This window comes from Schistocerca americana, chromosome 2 (assembly GCF_021461395.2).
Source record: "Schistocerca americana isolate TAMUIC-IGC-003095 chromosome 2, iqSchAmer2.1, whole genome shotgun sequence".
In the NCBI taxonomy this organism is placed as follows: domain Eukaryota; kingdom Metazoa; phylum Arthropoda; class Insecta; order Orthoptera; family Acrididae; genus Schistocerca; species Schistocerca americana.
The window spans coordinates 340,245,135-340,267,681 of NC_060120.1; the positions used below are offsets into that span (position 1 = coordinate 340,245,135).

The 22,547-nt window shown below is 37.0% G+C and overlaps 1 protein-coding gene across 2 annotated transcripts in view; it reads left to right on the forward strand.

Moving 5' to 3' along the window:
* LOC124593679 (probable multidrug resistance-associated protein lethal(2)03659) overlaps positions 1–22,547 on the forward strand; it is a 283,510-nt gene that overhangs the window by 81,774 nt on the left and 179,189 nt on the right. Inside the window, exons 3-7 of one of the 2 annotated variants that reach the window (XM_047131975.1) lie at positions 6,066–6,176; positions 6,542–6,676; positions 8,010–8,214; positions 12,791–13,013; positions 21,593–21,749. In XM_047131975.1, coding sequence (XP_046987931.1) covers positions 6,066–6,176; positions 6,542–6,676; positions 8,010–8,214; positions 12,791–13,013; positions 21,593–21,749 — 831 coding nt within the window. Of the gene's footprint in view, positions 1–6,065; positions 6,177–6,541; positions 6,677–8,009; positions 8,215–12,790; positions 13,014–21,592; positions 21,750–22,547 lie in introns of those variants that run through there. The other variant, XM_047131976.1, reaches the window with a different exon arrangement.

Consider the following 22,547-nt stretch of genomic DNA (forward strand, 5'->3'; position numbering starts at 1 on the left):
TTGAGAATATCTTTCAGCGTATAAATCTCTAGCTCTCACTGAGTTTCGGTGGCATTCTCCGTAAATGAGAAGCATATCAACTGTTCTTCAAAGGAACACATCATTCACATTCGCTTGATTCGACGATACTAGTCTTACCATTAGTGCTGAATTGCAAAACCATTGAATGGTGTTTACATGTCAATGGCACGTTAGATGGATACACCGTATTCGGCAAATATTTACTATTTGCATGATATACAAGAGAGAATTGTCAAAGCATGTGCTTCAATAAGTGCCAAAGTGATAAGGAATACCACTCAATCCATGATAAGAAAATTGCAGCACTGTTTTGGTACCAATAATCATCACTTTGAACACCTTCTGTAAATGGACGTTCATGCCGCCTTTTTGACCTTTGTTGGCCTTCAACGACCTTACTGTTACACATCATTGGATTTGTCTTGATAGCTGCTATCAGAAAATAAGTACCAAACTATAGCATCCCATTTAAAAAAACAAAGTTGACCTTCATATCTCTGACGTGACCTCACCTAGCAACAAAAAACCAGTGTCATATTATGGCCCCTGTTGTCCCATGCAACATTTGTTTCACAAACTTTTCAGCTCCTATCATACTTTCATAGTTATTTCTGGTGGAAATAGTTAGTGAATCACCCTGTATAGAACTTGACTAACCCAGCTTGTAATTTCAACTCAACTCCTTTTTCCCCAGGGATTGGGAATTGTTTAGTCTTTACCCCCTGGGATTGGGAGTTGTGTGTGTTTTTCTTTTCTTTTTGTTTTGTTTTAACTGATGCCCCTGTGTTGAATGCTTGGTGTGGCACCTTGCGAGTCAGGCACGATGTCAGAGGATGGGTCTGGTGGTGAGGGTTAGGCAGTGAGTGTTGTGGGCAGTTCTGCTGGGATATGGGGTGGTATGAATGGTGGGGTGGCCTCCACTCTTGAATCCCAAGTGCTGTTGAGTGGCATTGCCTGGGGTACCATTTTTGTCGTTTGGTGCCATCGCAGTACTAACACCTGGTGGTGCACAAGGGCTGGGGAGGTAGAACGTACATGCCATCTTCAATCAATCGATGGATACTGTGCTGGCAGCACTGCAGAGATGGATAGAAAAGGTCTGCTCCCCACACTTCAGCACAGGGTGTAGGCCAGTGTACTGCAGGATAGCTGGCTGCCTGGTGTTCATTCAGAGCAAGATATGTGTGCATGTGTGGAGGCTCCAATGCATGAAAGAGCTGTGCTTGCTGTAGTATTGCAGGATTGCCAGGTCCAGGATTGCGGAGCTGGTGTACAGATGCCATGGTGCTGGTGGTGGCCAACAGGAACTGTGGCTTGATGACGTTGCTTGGGACAGCGAGTGGTTGCTGTTACACACTGTGGTGGCAGACACACACAGGTCAGTTTTGTGGGCCATTCAAAAGCCTAGGAGAACTAGTGGCAGGGCGGTAGACCAAGTTATGGATTGATGGGTAAGGGCAGCTTTTAGGGTCCTGTGGAATCTCATCACCATGCTGTTGGTGGCAGGGTGTTAACTTGTCTTAAAATGGATAAGTGCACAGTAAGTTTTGGTGAGCATTTTAAACAGGCAAGACATGATTGTAATCCATGTTCCATCACCACACGGAAGAGATGCCCAAAATGCAAGACCTAGGCATCTGTGAAAGCCTTGGCCATTGTGTCCATGTGATGTCGGCCAGCAGGACAGTTTCCAGCCACCAAGTGAAACTGTTGATAATGGTGAGGATGTAGCGGTGGCCATTGGACGATGGAAGGGGACCTACTATGTTAGTATGGGGAGGGGAAGGATGATGGTTCACCAGAGGGAAAGAAGTGATAGGGATATATAAATGATGGCCTACCTCGGTGCTCTGGCATGGGAGCCTGGGTGAGGGAGAAGAGAGACTCAAAGACACTGTTCACCATGATGGCTGCCACATCAACATTTGTATAGACCTTCATGGCTAATATGGTGCGGACTGCATCAGACACGCACATGACCCAATTCATGTATTGTAGACTCATCAAGTGCATGGAGGTAATGGAGGAGTAGTAAGGGCCGCATGTTGGTGCAGTCCTCTGATGAAAATAGTACATGCATGCAATGCATTTCTGATTCAGACAGCTACATTTTTAGCCTGACTTTCAGGGCACCAAATTTGCTTGACTGTGGCAGGCTTGTGACGATGTCGTGCACCTTCACATCATCTGAAGGCTGGAGCTGCACAACCATTAGAGTGAATTGTGTGGAGTCACTGGTACTTGAGGAGCCTGCAAATATGTGCACAGTGGTGGAAGAAAGTGTGAAACCCAGCCATATGCACTGGTGGACCCGAAGAGGACAGATGTATTGGGGGAGGGATTGTAGGTGGGTTGGTTGACAGCCAGGGCTCATCTCAAAGGTAATGGCAAGCAGGGATCGATTCATCCTGACCTGACACTTCACTCACTGTGTTGTGCACTGGAACGGTGGAGTAGTGTGCCATTGTGTCAAGCGATAGACAATTGGTGGGGGCATGACATCAGCAGCCACTTGGTGCGGCCTGTCATGGTGTGCAGCTTGGCCTGGGGGAACGGGGGTTGCCCATAGGTTTGCTAGGTGTGGAGGGTAAAATGGACAGACATTTGAATACTGAACAGTTTCTTTATTGGAGTGTTAACAAGCAGAATTAACTGCAGATCTCATTTACAAAGGTAAATGGCCCCTAAAATGTGTATGAACAGATGAACAGAAAGTCTCTATTTAATCAGTCCAGTAATCCCCACCACTCATGAAGCTCTTATGAGTACACACGTGAGATGCACATAGGTGTGTCGGAAACTAGTTTTTTTTTTTTTTTTTTTTTTTTTTTAAAGACAATATGAGAAACATTGTTAATGTTCATGGAGTGTAGTAAATGGGGATAATCTAACACAGTGATCAATAAAATATGTAAATACAAATAAATGAACTTGGAGATACCATAAACATATCTAATGTAACACAGTGATCAAAGCAAAATACAATATACAAATAAATGAACTTGAGGTGCCACAAGTGAAACTAATCTAACACAGTGATTAAAGCAAATACAAAATACAAATAAACAACTTGAGGTACTGTAGGGGAAGCTAATCTTACACAATTGGGAATGTCAGTCTCTAACAGCTACACGTGTTGCACCACAGGGGTTTGCATATAGCTCATAAAAGAGACTATATCTTGCTTCACTCACTAGAATTTAACAGGCTTTGTGATGGGATACTTCATTCTCAGGACATGAGATCCCCAAGTGGTTGCTGAATAAAGTTCCTCTGAAATATGTTCTCAGTCTTGCCCACTAGTTCTCGAAAGGAGTCATGGGAGCTTGCAATGTAGTTCGCTTTGTAGACATGCAAAACTGACTCATTATTGATGTCTTCATGGATCCTGCACCTATTTGGTAACACCATGGCAAACTGTTAAGTTCTATCAATGAAATAACTTGAACATAAATTTAACACCAAAGGAACATTTAAGAACTTGCACTTGTTGTGTGGACAGTTCATTGTTGGTGCAGGAAGTACTGGGAGTTGGGAATGCTTCCTGCACCATGCTTTAGGGGAAAAAGCCACTTGGTGCAGTAAAGAGGCACTTGGCAGAGGAAGCTCTTGTCCTCAGACGTGTACAGTTCCTGATGCAGTTTCTTTTGTCAGGTGATACATCATCTGCTACAGTGCGAGAGTCTGCTATAGCAAATGGATGGTGGGCACAAATGTGCAGCAGCGTATCGCAACAGAAAAATGAAATATCCTTCAGTGTTGGCCATTTCCAGTCCCTGTTGGCGAGCTCCAAGCACATTTGATTAGAACATGCTCATATTCTTTTTGATAATTATTAGAAAAAGTTTTAATAAACTACATTTTACAAACAGAAGTATAGTTTTGTACATGAATGCATTTTACAGGCTACTTGGGCCCACATTAATATCACATCTGAAGGTTAGAAAAGTGGTTCAAGGTTTCTTGAGTGCAAATCACAAGAGAAAAACAGTGAGCTCAAGTAGCCTACTGTTGCTTGCTATGTTGACAACATTTTAAATTGGTCTGTTTATGTGGTTTATTTTATAAAAAATATTCAACTGACTATGATAAAGTTGTAAAAGGTATGAAATTTGATAGTAATAAAAGGTACCAACAATCTGTATCCTTTGAAAGTGCATGTATAGACAAAAGTTTGACGACTAAACCAAACAATCTTCTTCTTCTTCTTTTTTTTCCCCACTGTGACAAAAGAACCAGAACAGAGCCTGTAGGTGTCTGTACTAAAGACGCTACATATCAGGAACTCATAATACTAACTCATCAGAAACTGTTGCCTCTGTCAATAGACTGCAACATTTGTCCATTTCAGGCTCAAAATAAATATAAGGTTTCAAGTAACCCTAGTTTGTGGGATATTTGTTTAGATCAAATCTTATAACTAAATTTTGAACCACTTCCACTTGTCCAATTGGCATAAAATTCTGCATAAGTACCTATGTGGTCCCAATGACGTTACAGTTATTTGATGTAAGGACCATGACCTGGTGCTTCTGACAGGATTACCCAACTTGGCCGCTCCTTTCCGCCTCCCACTTCCTTGCTGCCAAGGCCCAAGGCCCCTCTGCCCTCCTTCTCTTCCCCATGCTGCGCCACTGAGTATCATGTAACTGTCTTCCATGGCTGTCAGCAAGCAAAAGTATGTTGACCTTCATTGTGGATTTCCAAGTGGAATTGCCATTACCTTTATGCTGTTTTGAGGGTTTGTAACCTTATTACAGTAACTGCCTTTTTTCCATCTGATTCTCAAGTTCACTACCTTTAGTCACTCGAGGTTGGACTCTGTTGTATTCTTCTTTACTGGACAGCATTTCGCTTTATCAATGGGCTGTACCATTTTATTTTGGTTCCTCAGCATTTTGCAACTATGTTGTAAGTGGGGATTTCAATGTGTACCAGGACTGTAGACAAGTGGTGCAAGCAAACAAAAAATTATTAATCATCTAATTTTATTTTTCCAAGATGATAATTAAAATTTTATAAGAACATTTTGTACATCATTAATTAGTCAGATAATATTAGATGGAGTGAAAAATTATGTGATGACATCAGCACTGAAGTCTCAGATTAAAAAGCAGAACTCCTGTGGTAGAAAAATCAGGTGAGGTCTTGTGAGTTTTTGATGAGGGAAAAAAAAACAGCACCATTAATTCCAACTTGAAGAGGGAAAATAATGCTGTCAAATCAAAAACAGACAATAATTGAATAGGCTGTATAACAAACACGAAGTTTTTAGGAATGAATGTTGACTGTCAGTTCAAATGGAAGGAACACATCTGTAAAGATATTAACAAAGAGAATGCCTTCAGTGTACTTATAGAACCCTGTTACCAATTTTTAACAAACAGTGAAGTGTAATTTTTACTGTTAGCACTCAGTCCTTAGCTACGAAATTTTTTTTTTAACAGCTTTCAATTTTTAAACAGGGACATTAATATAAACAACTAAAATAGTAAGAGAGTGTGCTGCAAATAGTCTTAATTGCACTCACTATTTGTGTACATCTGTCAGTCTGTTATAGTGATTAAGAAAAAGTATTTGAAAATATTGTACAAATAGCTTGATCCTTATCCTTAGAGTAGGAGCTTCATTTAACTTAATTAACAAAAAATAAATAAAATAAAATATTTAAAAAGACATTAAAAGCATACTGTATTGAACAGTACATATTGTTTAGCTGCAGATTACCGGTAAGTAGGTAAGGCAGCATGGGAGTTGCTAAAAATGGAACATAAATTAATAAATCTGTCATTCTGTGCAGCTTATACTGAATTTACAAAGATTATCACAGACTATGAGTCACTAGTGTTGTGATTTACCTTTGTGGACATTTTAATTCACTTTCACACCAGGGAAAGCAATTAGTGTATGAAGGATGTAAACTACCCATGCGTGGAGTTCCTTGTGTGCTACTGCACAAATACAGCTTGATCATTGTAAAAGTCTGTGTTTTGTTTTCATAGAAAGATTTAAGTTTAATGTACATACTGAAATATGTATTTCAGGTGGACATTGAAAACCTTCAAAACAGGCTTAAAGAGAGACATCGAAATTGAAGACCTGTATGCACCCCTGAAAGAGCACAAATCATCACTGTTAGGTGAAAGATTTGAAAGGTATGTACCAAATGTATGTATGAGTGTTTAATGAAGACTGCCTGTAAGTAGTTATTCTTAGTGTCTTCCAAACGCAAATGCTATGAAAAGAAACCCTAACTATTGATGTACATTTATGTAAGTAAAACACTATTGCCCAGTATTAGGTCAGTTACTTGCATAAGAAGAGGTATCTGGCACTAGAAATCAATTGAGCTATTGAAGAAGTAGTATTTATTGCCCATCACTTTTTTCCATGTGTCATCTTTTTATTTCTTCTATTTTCTTCTGTATTGTTTTTAGTTCATTTGCATGTTGGACATTATCTTCAATTTATCTTATAATATTTAATTACATTATTAATAGCAGGTCCCAACATATTACAGGTTGTGGAAACAAGACTGCAGAAGAGCAGTGAAGAAGAATAGAAGTCCAAGCTATCTGCGTGTTATGCTCAGTGCATACGGATGGAAATATATGATGTATGGATGTATTCGAGCAGTTCTTGAATTGTTTGTCCGGTTTGTACATACAATTTTTGGAATATCAAAAATTACTGGAGAAAGAATATGAACACTTATGATAATTTATTATTACTTTGCTAGTTGCAAGATTTGTACAATTTTCCCTGCTTTAGATTGTGAATTTTATTGTAAATGTGGATGTTAATACTGGTCTGTATATAGACACATCTTTGACAGATTAACTGAAGAAGCTTTCAGGATTGTTCAATGAAACATATATTTTAAAACTTCAGAAACAAATAATTTTGTTGGGTTTCTTGAGACTAGTATAAATTTTTGTCCCAACTTTGAAGTTTATCACCCACAGAGCTCAGAGTATATGGAACATTATGTGACTTAACTAATGCATGTTGAAAAAAAAGATTACAATAGTTCAGTTGATTTCTAAAACTTTAAAATACCTTAGCCAAAAAATGAATCTCATCACCATTAAATAGCCAGATGAAGAGTTTCCTAGTGTGTGCTGCTCCACAGATGTGGATTCTGTTGCACTACCAACAAATAAATTTGATGATGATGGTTTCCGCAGATACAAGAATGTAGTTTGTGGTGAAGTTTTAAAGATTTTCATCTTACTTCTCTTCTGTTGTTTATAGAATGCTTTTTATTTCTGCACAGAATTGTAATGTCTTCTTGTATCATAGTTGACTAAGAAAGAACACAAGATAAGACGAGGTGGACTCACTAACTTTTCCACCTAAAACCTTCCTTCCATTTTAAAATGTGTGAACTACCTTCTTTTCAACAATTATGAAAAGAATAGATTGCTACTCACCATAAAGATGACACTCACGCAAAACTACTATCTCCTGATGCTCTAGCCAGCTAGAGCAGCAAGAGTTCACGATCATATGTGTGTGAGGTGGACCACGAGGTGCACTTTGTGTGAATGTGTGTGTGTTTTCCTTCCTTTTCTCAAGAAGACTTTGGCTGAAAGTTTAGTGTGCAACAGTCTTTTCATTGTGCCTATTTGCGACCCAGCAAGTCATCTTTATGGTGAGTACAATCTATCCTTTTCATAATTGTTGATATTCCTACTTTCCCTTCAGAGATTTTCATAAGCTTCCCTTTCTGTTCATAATCACCCACATAATCTGAATAGTGATGTGCCATGAATGAAAACTTTGATTTTATGGATAACTTACAGGTCAGTACTTTCACAAACTCTCACCTCAGACTTTTTTACCAGTGGTGTAATATGAGCCAACAACTTCCTATCATGTTCTAGAGAAATTAGGGTTATACATTTGAAATATTTTTCATATTCTTTACTGAAACCAAGCTTTTTAGTATCATGAATGTATTTGATAATCTTTGGTGAAATGTGAAGGGTGGCACAGCCACTCTTTCTTGGTCTTCTGTTACAGTATTTCTCACCAGGAAGTACCATGCCAGTATCAGAAGCATATCTGTATGCTACTGCAGTGATATTGTGTTCTTTGATTTCTGCCATCGTCATTCATCCGTATATGATGGCAATGTTTCACTTGGGCCTCAAAATGAGGGTTGCCAGTTGTTCACTTCTTTACAGGAAGGTATGCCACATTTTGGATACATAATGTATTTCACTGCACATTTGTTTTACAAATTAGTGTAGTACAGTGTTCTTACAACCTTTTATTGACTGTTGAGGGAAGTTAAGACAGTAGAATAGAAATAGATGTGTATTAATGGAAATGTTAAGATATCCAGCAGGTGGGAAGTGTAGAATGGAGACAGTTGTATAAGAGTGTAGAGAGTACCGGTGCACGGTAGCAGGATAAGAATATTGGGACAACTACCAGCAGAACATGAATTTGATTACCATTCCGCACACAGTAACAAAAACTTGGTAGCTAGATAACTCAATGTTTTTTCTTTCTTCAAAAATATGAAGAGGAAAATAAATCAGCATATGTGAGATCTTTCACCCTTTTCCATGTTGTTTTGTTTCTTCCCTCTTGTTACCTTCATAGTTTCCTAAGTTTGTCAATCCCCTTTTATTATTAGTGACATTTTACTTATAGTATCTTTCTTACACCAATTCATTTATATACCTCTGACATGTAGTGGTGAAAATCCCCTTTTTGCAGCTTCTGAACTACTTTTCCCTTTCAGCTTATACCTATTTTGTCTCTCCACTTTGTTTAGCAGAGGAATTCTTTGGACAGTCTTAGTGTTGACACCTTTGCTTTTAATTTTGCTGAAAGTTATTTTGACTTTTCTGTTTGCTAAATCTGTCCTACCTACAGCTATTCTCCTTTAGTCTCATACACTTCTATTCATTTAATTGCAGAGTGACATATATTGCCGCAGTCCGATCTTTTCAAGGCAGTATTTGTATTTCGTCCTCCATATTTGTATTTCCTTTAATCAAGTGAAGTACTTATTCTGTTACTCAACGTTTCTTCACACTTACCTTTCTTGTACCTAAATATTCCTCGCTGTCTTTTGTGATTGCCCTTTTAAGGAATGTCCATTCCTTTTCAGGTGAACTACATTCTGTGGTATTCGATTTTGCAGTATCTACCTCCTCTGAGACTTTCAAATGCTCAGCATCATTCCTCAGTACTTGCAGTGTTGCACTTCTTTCAACACTGATTCTTACTGATAATTCTCTCAAACTCAAACATTATTAAATTGTGATCTAAATCAATATCTGCTCATAGGTATGAATTACATTGCAATATCTGATCTCTGAATCTATGTGCCACTGTGAAATAATTCTTGAACATCATATTTGTTACTATTAGGTGAAGTTATTTGCAGAAGTCAAAGAAACTTTCTCCTCTATCATTATTACTGCTAAGCCTGTATTCTCCTGTAACTCTGTATTCTATTCCTTCCTCTACTATACTTTTCCAAAACCCGATGATTATTAGGTTTTAATCTTCTTTACATATTGAATTACTGTTCAGCTTCATCATATACTCTCTCTGCCTATTAATGTTCTGCTTGTGATGCTGATATTGCCATGATACACCTCTTTTCATGTGACCATGCACTGACATACCACATACATCGTATTTGTTCTGTATATATTTTTAATTTGATCATTTTATGCAAGCATAATTTCACTTTGTATGGAAGTTCTGGTCTGAGGTGTTTATTGTCAGCATCCATATAGTTTTTTTTCATTTATACAATAGCTTAAGGAAACAGTATCATATTATTGTTTATTTTTCATTGCTGTAGCTTCAAGCAGAGGTAATCGACACTGCCACACTGCAACTAGCATGACTCTCTGTATTCAGCAAACAATTCTCAGATATTTTGAAGTTATAATTATAGAAACTGTGCTCACCGTAAGCAATCTTGATATTAAAAGGTATTGTGCTTTTCAAGGGCAGATCACTTATAGTATCCTTTTTGTAAAATATCAGATAAGCTGTGTTAAAACAATATTATGAAAAGGACAGTTTTACTCACCATATAGCAGAGATGCTGAGTTGTGGAAAAGCACAACAAGAAGACTATCACAAAATGAGCTTCCAGCCATTGTTGCACTCCATTCTGGATTTTTTGTTGTTTAATTTTAGCCTGTCATGAAATGTACTTTGTGAAGTACTGTATAGTAAAACCAGAGATTTCATTAGCTTTGTCTTTTACATAGAATTCAATACTTTTTCTTTCTGAAACAGTCAGTTTTCTTTTAAATATTCATGATATCTCAAATGAGAAGAAAAGGTTTTCTATTCACTATTTCAGAAATTTAAACACTGCAGATACTTTTCTCCACATAACAACTTCATGCTGGTCTATTTTGCCACAGAATCCATCTCAGTATTAGCATACAATATATGCCCTGTAGAAATTTTAAATTCATATGTATGTATTGAAGTGTGGTTGGACATGAAAGGAACAGATATTTCTCTATTTGACAGTCACAGCAATAATTGTCACAGGGAATCAGAGCAAAAAAGTGGTATCTTCTAACGGTTGCTGGCCGTCGACTGAAGCTGTCGCTCTGACTGACTTAGCGATGGTCCAGTCCCAAAGAAGTATATGAGGCCATGTTATTCTGATACCTGCATGTTCAACATGGAACATAAAAAATACACATTTTGTAATTATTTCATAAAATTGTAATGAGTAGAAATTCTTTACTTATATTTTAAAAGAAATATGTATCTTTACATTGCTCAGGTGGCAAAGGCAGCAGTGTGTTCACAAATTCTGTCACACTACATATCCTTCCCTTAAGGTGAACGACACAGGGTTTAAGATTTGCTACAGTGTCGATCAAGAAACTACACAATTAACATAATAAAAATCAATTACGATACATTAAGCTAGTTTGAGGGGCAGTCAAATGCAAACCAGACAGATGTAAGAAAATTTAAGTAGCTGTTTATTATTCCAAAAATAATCACCATAACTGTTAAAACATTTGTGCCACTGTGAAACAAGTGGTCAGTGCCTTCATGAGAAGATGTTTGTAACTACAGACCCATGATTGTACCCAGATGTACATCTCTTTGTTTGAAGCAAATTGATAGGCATGATTGTCTTTCTTCAGGGCTACAAAAATATTGAAATCATATGGGGAGTGATTGAGACTGTGTGGAAGGTATGTAATGGCTTCTGTATGGAAAAAACCATTACAGATCTTCCATACTGTCCTGATCTCTCCTCATGTGATTTCCATGTTCACCTATGAACGCATTAAAGTCCAAATATGTCACAGTATCAGGCTTGTGATCATCATACATTCTAATACACTCACTGGGACACAGAAATTCATTTCCAGCTAAGTCAATATTACCATACACTTATTTCTGTAGATCCTCAGTAATTTTACCAAAATACCTATGTATGTGCACTTTTATGCCATATATTTCATTAGCAATTTTATTTGTACAGCACCTTGTTTCAGTAATACATTCTTGCATATGGATCCCAAGCTGTGCATGTAATTCCCCTAAATGTTTATTATTGACATTTACTTTGCATGTCAGGTCTTCTTTGTATCCTGAAATGTTATGTTTTGAGATTTCAATACCAGATTTTATTTCACATTTTATTTCCCTGGTATCTGTCTTTAATCCTTTGGTCTGCTCAGCTTGTGTATCAAATTTCTCCAACATTTATTTCATTGCCTCATTATTATTTAAAGCCTTCAGCATTTAACATATAACATTTCTTTAATAAGTTGAATATCTTCTGTCTTCATGTTTCTAATTTTAATGTTAAAATTTAAACAGTTTAGTCTCAGTTAGGTACACTGAATACTGCAAAATGTGCCACTGATTGTTATAGAATCACTCCAGTGCTCTCCCAGTTTCCACCAACAGTCTCCGCCTGTAAAAATTAATCAGATCTTCTTATTCTTTGATATGGATTGTTTTTTTTTCTGGAAATGGCTCCTTCTTCCTGGATATAGCTTCTTCTTATTGAATATGCCTTCTTCTTGTATATCATGTACCAGGTTTATCTATATCTAGATTGAACCTTCCCTACCACATTCAGACTTCCAACATTTCGTGCTCTTACTTGTAGACTAATACTGTTTCTTTGGTTTTTCCACCTTTTATTCATGGTCACAACTTGCTTCATAGCCCCACCATGGATCCAAACAGGAGGCTAATCCAGTGCCTTTTGCCAGTGGAAAGATCATCATGACATTGTTGAATTACAGGCTACATTTTCTGTAGACACACATCACGTGTCATAACGCAATGGTTTCCACTGCCTTCTCCATTCTTATTCCATTCATTATTGCTGATTCTTCTCCCTTGTGCCCTCTGTCAGCCGCAGAGGCAAGAGGGTGCCCTGACCTTCAATGCCCTCCTCTTACCTAAGTGCACAATAAATTCCAACATAACAAATGAGTTAATATCATCACTATATTTTGTCATGTCAAGACTTTTTCTTCTTATCCTTATCCAACAATTAATTTTCCTTCGTTCCACATAATGTTAAATGAGTCACATATGCAATGATGTAACTATGCGCATTCTGTCTCCTGATGTTTTAAACTGAATTTGTTCTGCTTGAGAGCAATTGATGAAATGAAGTAAATGAATACAAATGAAAGTAACAGTTTTGTGCAAAAACATCTAACTTAATATATGTTGTAGCTACCATTATGCACAGCTGCTTACAATTACTTTTTTATTTGATATTTTGTAGGCGCTGAAGCTTAATAAGATTGCTTTGGCACAAACTACCATTGGACAAGTGGTAAATCTTATGGCTAACGATGTCAATAGGTTTGATATGATGTTTATACTTGGACATTACTTGTGGATTGGACCTATAGAAACAGCTATCATAACATACTTTATATGGACAAAAATTGGAGTATCAGCATTTGGTGGTATTATTTGTGTTTTGCTGTTCATTCCTTTACAAGGTTAGTGAGGAAATATGATAATGATGAAATATATCTATAAGTCAGATTCTGTAAGATAGCAGAGAAAAGAAATATGAAACACACAGTAACAGCTTTACTTGCTAATGGGAAATGGCCCCCAGTGAGGTGCATGTTAAGGTTAATTATGTGAGTGAGTGGTCAGTGTACTGATTGCATTCTCACTGATGGTTCATTTGGATGCCCAAAAATGATATCTGTGTTTTTTTATTATTTCTGTCTTTCTAATCTCTGCTTCATATATTTACAGTGAACAAAACTGGGGAGAGACAACCACTCATGCAGTTGTATGATGCATATAAACTTGTAATCCATGGCCAAGATATTTGGGTGTGTTTAGTTGTCTATGGCATAATGTTTGCATCAAATAGACAAGTATGGTATTCAAAAGTTAATAAAGCCTATACTGTTATGTATGTCAGTTGATCACTTGCTGATCAGCTACAGGTGAATGGCTATCTTTCCTCATTTTTGTGTATCATTTCCATCCTTGAATTTCCATTGTTTGTATTGTTAGATACTTATCAGCTATTATTCTCTAGCAAGAATTGTATAAAATTTGCACATGCATTTGGTGATTGTCCAGCTGGAATCCTATTGCAGATTCTTGCATTGTTGGCCATTTTCTGGTAACCAGTCATTGGGAAATCACTAATCTAGGGCAAAGGAAGCCATAGCATGATTGAAGTGAGAGCTATATTCTGAAGTTTCTCTATTCTAAATTTAGTGGTAGTCTTAAACCTTTTTGACCAGCTTTTCCTCCATTGTTACTCTTCCATTAGGTCTGTGCTTTCAGGAGGCATGTGCCTTTTACAATTTAGTGTCATGACTGTGCCTTATCCAGAGAATTACATGTTCTTCTGAAGATGATATGGTTTTAGTCCATTTGATAACCTGAACAGTATGCAGTGGGAAAGTACTTAGCCAAAATCTAGCAGTAATCCAAAAGAGAATTTTTGGTATTTCTTGAAGTATACACATTTATGTTACATGTTTATATATTGATATATATGGCTGCCTTTTACAGCCATGACCAATTGAATGGTAACTTTTCGGTGCATAGTGGGTTCCCAGCATGCTGCCACTTATGGTGAAATGCTTTGTGAGCAATCATAAAGTCTCAATACAGCAAAAAAATATCAAATTTTCTCCAAAATCATAATGTCTAAAGATGAGAATACCCCCTCTTTTATAAACTTCTGTTTATAAATACTCAAGCAAACTAAAATTTGTAGCAAGAAAGAATTTATTGTATTATGTTTTCACAATATATTGATCAAAGGATTTTTTAAATGTACATATACCATATATACATTTTCTATCCTTTATTCTACATCTACATTTACATCTTCATGAAAACTCTGCAGTTTACAATTAAGTGCCTGGCAAAGGTTCCATTGAACCATCTTCAATCTATTTTTTTACTGTTCCACCCTTGAACTATGAGCGAGAAAAATGAACACTTAAATCATTCTGTTCTCTTATTTCCTTTATTTTATTATGATCATCATATCTCCTTATGTAGGATGGTGCTAACAAAATATTTTCATATGATGGTGATAGAAATTTCATGAGCAGATCCTGCCCCAACGAAAAATGCCTTTGTTTTAATGATTGCCACCCCAATTCGTGTGTCACATCTGTGGCACTCTACATCTACGTCTGCATATATACTCTGCAAACTGTTGTATCCATTATTAGGGTTTCTTTCAGTTCCATTCACGTATGGAATGCAGGAAGAATGATTATTTAAATGCTTCTGTGCCTGCACTAATTATCCTAATCTTATCCTCTCATACTCTATGCAAGCGATTCATAGAGGATTGTAGTATATTCCTAGACTCATCGTTTAAAAATGATTCTTGAAACTGTGTTAGTAGACTTTCTCATGACAGTTTACTTCTGTGTTTAAAAGTCTGCCAGTTCAGTTCTTTCAACATCTCAATGACACTCTTCCACGGGTCAAACAAACCTGTGACCATTTTTGCTGCCCCTCTTTGTGTATGTTCAAAATCCTCTGTTAGTCCTAATTGAGACCAGTGGCAGATACATATGAGGGGCGCCCACTGCCCTCCTTGTGGGGCTGCCTGCATTGTCACCCACACTGCCCCCGCCAGTCAGCCCGCATGCTATTTGTTCATTTCTTTTGTCAATCGGCTCGACTGAAGCGAGTTATTGAGTAGTTGTACTTTCCTATGTAGCATGTGCGTCCGCGTCAATGTATTTTATACATTTCTGTTTGGCACATAGATAGCTAACACATAGCACATGTCCTACTGACGATGTAATTAACCAGTTTGCAAGGAAGAATAGGTGCATAGAATTCATCATTTAAGGAAGAGAACCATAATTGTTACTTTTTTATATCACAAAATGGCATTGTCTCGTATATGTGCATAATCAGTTTAAATAAAACTTTCTTAAACTTTGCATGTGACTTGATTACTTTTTATTACGGTAAAATTAAAGGTAGCTCAAGATATTTTCAGCACCCCCTCCTTGAAGTTTTTCTGTATCCACCACTGTTTTATGTGGATCCCACAAACTTGAACAATTTTCTAGAACTGATCACATGAGTGATTTGTAAGCAATCTGCTTTGTAGACTGATTGCATTTCTCATGATTCTACCAATAAAGCAAAGTCTACCACCCGATTTACCCACAACTGAGCCTGTGAGATCATTCTATTTTATATTGCTACAGAGTATTACACCCAGGTATTTGTAGGAGTTGGCCAATTCCAGTTGTGTCTCATTGACACTATAGTTATAGGATACCATGTTTTTTGTTGGGTGAAGTGCACAGTTTTACATTTTTGAACATTTAAAGCAAGTTGCCAATCTTTGCACTGCTTTGAAGTTTTATCAGTTTCTGAGTATTTATGCTGCTTCTTTCAGACAGTACTTCATTATAGATAACTCCATCACTATTAGTATTGTCACCAAGGTTGTTAATATTCAACATGAACAGCAACGGTCCCAACATACTTCTCCGGGGCACATCCGATGTTACTTCTGCATCTGACGATGACCCTACATCCACGATAACCTGCTGTGCCCTCCCTACCAACAAATCCTCAGTCCAGTCGCAAATTTCAGTTGATATGCCATATGATCATATTTTTGACAATAAACATAGATGTAGTACTGAGTCACATGTTTTTCAGAAAGCTTTCATTGTCTCATGTGACAAAAGTATGAGTTGGGTTTCACATGATCAGTGTTTTTGAGATGTCTCATTACATTTGAGCTTGGAATATATTCTAAGATTCTACAACAAATCAATTTCAAGGATTCTGAGTGGCAGTTTTGTGGATCTCTACACTTCTTCTAACTGCGTGTGACCTGTGCTTTCTTCCAACTGCTTGCCAGAGCTATTTGTTTGAGGGCTCTACAATAGCTTATAGTTAGAAGATAAGCTAACTTAGCTGCAAATTCAATATAGAATTTGATAAAGATCCCTTCGGGCCCTGAAACTTTGTTCAGTTTCAACAATTTCAGCTGTTTTTCGACACCGCTGACACTAACATTTATTTCACTCATATTTTCGGTGTATGAGGATTAAATCTGGAAAGTTCTGTGTTTTCCTTTCCTTCAGAGTTTCAAGCTTCTTGCACTATTTGACATTGTCATATCTTTTTCCAGGTTGATAAATTCTATGAATGTGTCTTGACGTTTCTTTAGTTGCTCTCATTATCAACTGTAACATCAGAATTGCCTCTCTGGTGCTTTTACCTTTCCTAAAGACAAACTGCTCCTCATCTAACAGATCCTCAATTTTATTTGCCATTCTTCAGTATATTGTTCTTATCAGCAACTTGGATTCATGAGCTGTTAAGCTGATTGTGTTATAATTCTTACACTTGTCAGCTCTTGCAGTCTTCGGAATTGTGCGAATGATATTTTTCCAGAAGTCGGATGGTACTTCACCAGGCTCATACGTTCACCAGTGTGAATAGTCATTTTCTTGACTATTGCCCCCAGTGATTTTAGAAATTCTGAAGGAATCTATCTATCTATCCCTTCTGCCTTACTTGATCTTAAGTCTTCCAATGCTCTTTTAAATTCTGATTCTAGAACTGGATCACCTATCTGTTCTCTTTGTGGGATGTGAGGTCCGCCAGCTATGCAAAACACCATCTTTCTCATTACGCAAACATATTTTGGCACCACTGTGCCATCAACAGTGGGTTTTCGTTTTTATTTATTCTTTACATTTGAACCCACTGTTGATGGCACAGTGGCGCCGAAACATGTTTGGGTACTGAGAAAAATGGTGTTTTGCATAACTAGCGGATCTCACATCCAACAATTTTAACTGCAAACATGGCCAATACAGGGAGCTGCAAATCAAAATAATGGATATCTGTTCTCTATTGACTTCTTTTTCTTCTTTAGTCACCTCAGACAAGTCATACCCCTCACAGAGGCTTTAATGTACTCTTTCCATCTATCCACTCTCTCCACTGTATTTAATAGTGGTATTCCCACTGCACTCTTAATGTTACTACCCTTGCTTTTAATGTCACCAAAGATTGTTTTGACTTTTCTACATGCTGTGTCAATTCTCCTAATATTCATTTCATTCTTCAGTTTCTTCACATTTTTCATGCAGCCATTTCCTCTTAGCTTCCCTGCACTTCCTATTTATTTCATTCCTAAGAAAATTAAATTTCTGTATTCCTGAATTTCGCTGATCATTTTTGTACTTCCTTCTTTCATCAATCAATTGAAGTATTTCTTCTGTTACCCATGGTTTCTTCGCAGTCACCTTTTTTGTACCTATGTTTTTTTTTTCTAGCCTCTGTGATTGCCTTTTTTTTAGAGATGTCCATTCTTTTTCAACTGAACTGCCTACTGAGCTGTTCCTTATTGCAGTATCTATACTGTTAGACAACTTCAATCACACTTCTTGATTCCTTAGTACTTCTGTATCCCATTTCTTTGCATACTGATTCTTCCTGACTAATCTCTTACATTCCAGCTTACTCCTCATCACTACTGAAGTGTGATCTGAGACTGTTTTTTCTCTGCTATGGTAGTCATTGAATACTTCATGCATTGCTCTCGACAGTCAAATTCATTTCATTCAGCTTCTCACTTTCATAGTCCTCTGCATTGTTTCATACTTATTATGCAGTAGTTTTTGTTTCTTTTTTAAGATTCTTTACAGTGACTGCCTGAATTTAAAATTTTCCCCAAAAATCTCACTGCTGTCAATTTCAGTTTTCAATCAGTTTTCTGTAGTTAGTATTATGTGAGCTTCACAACTTTTCAGGAGCACTTCAAATTCTGGCATTTTGTTGTGAATCTTAGGTAGTTAATTACTAGGATTTTAATGCTCTCATCTGTGGACAGCACAGCATTCTTTTCCCTCTCATACTTACACCTCCGAGTCTCCCACAGCTGTCGTTCTGGATAGACCATAGCCTAATCTACAAAACCCTCATGTGCAATTATACAAAACAAGCTACCCTTCTTTGAACTTTTTCAATGTCCTCCATCATTCATATGTTTTGTGGATCCCACGCTGCACAGCAGTACTCGGAAGAGGATGGCGAGCATAGTGGAGTCAGTCTTGTTAGTAGAACTGTTGCATTTGCTAAGTGTCCTGCCAATAAATCACAGCCTCTGGTTTGCTTTTCCCACAGCATTATTTATGTGACCATCCCAATTTAAGTTATTCATTATTGTAATCCTGAAGTATTGGTTGAATTCAAAGGTGTTGGACTTGTGAGATTTATCATGTACCTAAAATTTAGCAGTTTCCTTTTAATATTCATGTGCATGAGTGCACACTTGTTATTATTCAGAGTCACTAGCCACTTTTTGCTCTATACAGGCACCTTGTCTAAATCATTTTGCAAATGGTTTGGATCATCTGATTACTTTACAAGATGATAAATGACAGCATCACCTGCAAACAATCTAAGAGGGCTGCTCATATTGTCTCCTAAATCATTTATACTGGGTGGTCAGAAATAGTCTGAAAAGCTTGTAAAGGTGTTGCAGGATAGGTTGTGTTGAGAAATAACTCTTAAGAAAAAAATCAGTACATTGTGCCATTTTCAAGTTAACTGTCGATAAAGTTAGCCAATCAGGCTGTTGCGCATACCAGTTCAAACATTCTGCCGTATATAATTAGTGTAAGTTGTTCTCATAGTATAGATGACATTGCATATAACTGCTCAGCCTTTGGATCAGGGTCAATGTCCAGTTTTTGTATCGCTCTCTTGTTCGATTAGAAAAGCAAATGAAGTATACATTTGGTGACACCAGCTCTGGTGGGCTGCTTCAATTAACACTTCCTTAAGGAATGCCAGATATTACTTCTGTTTGACTCAATGACTTTCTTTCAGTTATTGTGAACTATGACCTTTTTGACAGAAAATCATGCACACAGTAACATAATAAGATGAAACTCTGTAGGCAAGCAATTTTATTAGATGTTGCTACTGCTGGAAATCTAAAAACATGGAATCAATTTGAGACCCCTATTGATGGCATTTATTACTTCCTGAGAATGAAGAGCTGTTTGTATTAAACAAGAACAACATTTTTTGATTATGTACTGACCACATCTTAATAGATTGTTTCCTTGGAGGTAATTCATAATTTTTGAACACAGTATATGTTCCAAAATCCTGTGGTGAATTGACACCAGAGATATTGGTCAGTAATTCTGCAAATTACTGCGATTGCCTTTCTTGAGTATTGGTGTGACCTGTGGAACTCCCTGGCTTTACATATGGATCATTTGACTAGCACCAGTTATGTGTAATTGGTAAGTAAGGAGCAATTGTATCAGAATACTCTGAAAGGTTCCTAATGGGTATACTATCTGGACAAGAGACCTTGCCTTTCCTTAGTGATTTAAGATGTTTCGCTACACTGAGAATACCTGTGTCTAAATTTGTCATGATGGCAGTTGTTCTTCATTCAAATTGTGGAATATTTACTTCATCTCCTTTGGTCAAGGAATTTCAGAAAACTGAGTTTAGTAACTCTGCTTTGGTAGCAGTCATCTGTAACATTACCATTGCTATTGTGCAGTGAAGGTACTGGTTGTGTTCGCCATTGGTGAACTTTACAATAGACCAGAATCTCTCTCTCTGTTTTCTGCCAGTTTTTGAGAAAGAGTATTTTTGTGAAATCTGTTAAAAGCACCTCACATTGAAGACTGTGCTAAATTTTGAGCTTCCGTGAGACTTTGCCACTCTTGGGGATTTTGCAGTCTTTTGAATCTGGCATGCTTTTTTCATTGCTTCTGCAACAGTGTTCTGACCTGTTTTGTGTGCTATGGGCGATCAGTACCATCCCTCATTAATTTACTTATTATACATCTGTCAATTTCCATTGATACTATTTCTTTTAATTTAAACCACAGTTGGCCTGAGCTTACATAGTCAAATGGAATGAGTGGAGATTGTCTCTTAGAAAAGCAGCACCAAATTTCATCTCCTTCTTTGAATATATATGTTTTGTGTTTATTTTTGGTGGATTTGGATGTTATGGTATTCAGTCTTGCTACAAAGACGTTGTGGTCGCTAATCCCTGTGTCTCTCATAATGCTCCCTGTTTGCTTAGGAGTATTTTTGCCAAGAGGTCAGGTATGTTTTTGCAATCATTTACACTTTGAATGGGATCCTGAACTAACTGTTCAAACTAATTTTCTGAGAAAGCATCCGATATGATTTCAGATAACATTTTATGTCTGCCACTGACTTTAATCATGTACCTTTGCCAACTTCACTTTTGTTTTCTAAATAGACTTACCCATGTACTCTTTCATAGAGATTAAAGTATTTCATGGCCCTGGAAAAGGCTGGGCCTTGAAGGAAACATGATAATAAACAAGTGTCATCCAAAAAGGTTAAGTACTTTAACTAATTCCTTTGTCTTCCTTTATAACTCGTTAATTTATAAGGCATTCCAACCTGAGATGCTGTAGTTGGTGGTCGTGTGTGCATGAGGTGTGCTTGCTTGTGTGTATGAATGGTGTGTGTTTCTCTTTTGTTGATGAAGGCTATGGCCAAAAGGTTTATGTAAGTGTCTAATTAATTGGGCCTGATAACATATTAAGTGTGCTTCTTTACAGTACGTAGCAGTCTTTTCCTACGTAGTTGAAGTCCTACCTGGAGCTACCATTATTTAATTTATCTCATAATTTCTGTTAAACTGTAAATTCTACATGACCACAATAACGAAAATTATCAGATATTTAAAATCCAACTATAACTTCATAAAGATTAAAAGCAAAAATCATTATGACTTTCTTGTGATTCCTGGTCAGCTATTTATTGTTATCTGATTCTTTCACTTAGTTTATAGTGCACTGTGGAACATAGCTCCTGGAAGCACAGCATGGCATCTCCTTTTTGAGTTACTCCTAGTTGTCCTGTCTTGCTTAACTGTAGCTAATACTTACATTTCATTGATATTCATGTTCTTGTGTTATGAAGTTCATGATTCTATGTGCATTTTTAGCAAGGAATATCCAATTTAAAATTTTGTTTAAAATTTTTATTTGAAAATAAATTCACAGTGTTCAATATTCTACAGGTTATCTTGGTAGACTAACTTCCAGATTCAGGTACAAGACAGCAATTCGCACAGATAACAGGGTACGCATAATGAATGAGATAGTTTCTGGAATCCAGGTTATCAAGATGTATGCATGGGAGAAGTCATTCACAAGTTTAGTTGCTGCTGCACGAAAGTGAGTATCATTATGTTCACAGTGTTCCTTTTATCACTTTAAAAATGTAAGCTGTAAGAGGAATATTACTGAAACTTAGTGTATATTACGAGCATGTACTGTGTATCTGTGTGCGTGACAAGGATGGGGGTGGGTGGAGCACCCATATTCAGGAGGGCAACAGTTTAAATCCCCACTCAATGATCTAAATTTAGAGTCCTGTTGTTCCCAGAAATTGGTTTAATAAAATACTGGAATGATTTCTTTGAAAAGGGCACACCTGATTGCTGATTTCCTTCCTGATCCTTCCCCAGGCTAAGCTGATGTTCCATTTTTAATAATCTCATTGTTGATGGGACATTAAACCATAATCTTCTTTCCTTATACCTATTCCCCTATCAAGAATATGTACCTTAATCATCTTTCCTTATATATCTTCCCTATGAAGAATATGGATATCTCATATTGGTGCCCTTATTCCAGACACAGTGTAAGAATAATGCCAACATCTGTAAACATGCAAATAATGAAAATAAGTTGCATAAAATTATTTTGCTCCTTTCATATATGAATATCTGGTAACCCAAAAAAATAATGGTATTTACATACATGATACATGTTTTCTTCTAAAATTACAAATGGTCATACTGTTATATCTACATACACCAGTCATGTTTGATTGACTATGTTTCACCTGTGAGTGATGGGGACAGACATTAGCGAGCCAATTTCAGCTCTTGTAAACATAAAACTGGAAGCATTATAGTGTAGTATACCACAAGGTTCTGTTTTGGGCCTTCTGTTGTTTCTGATGCATAC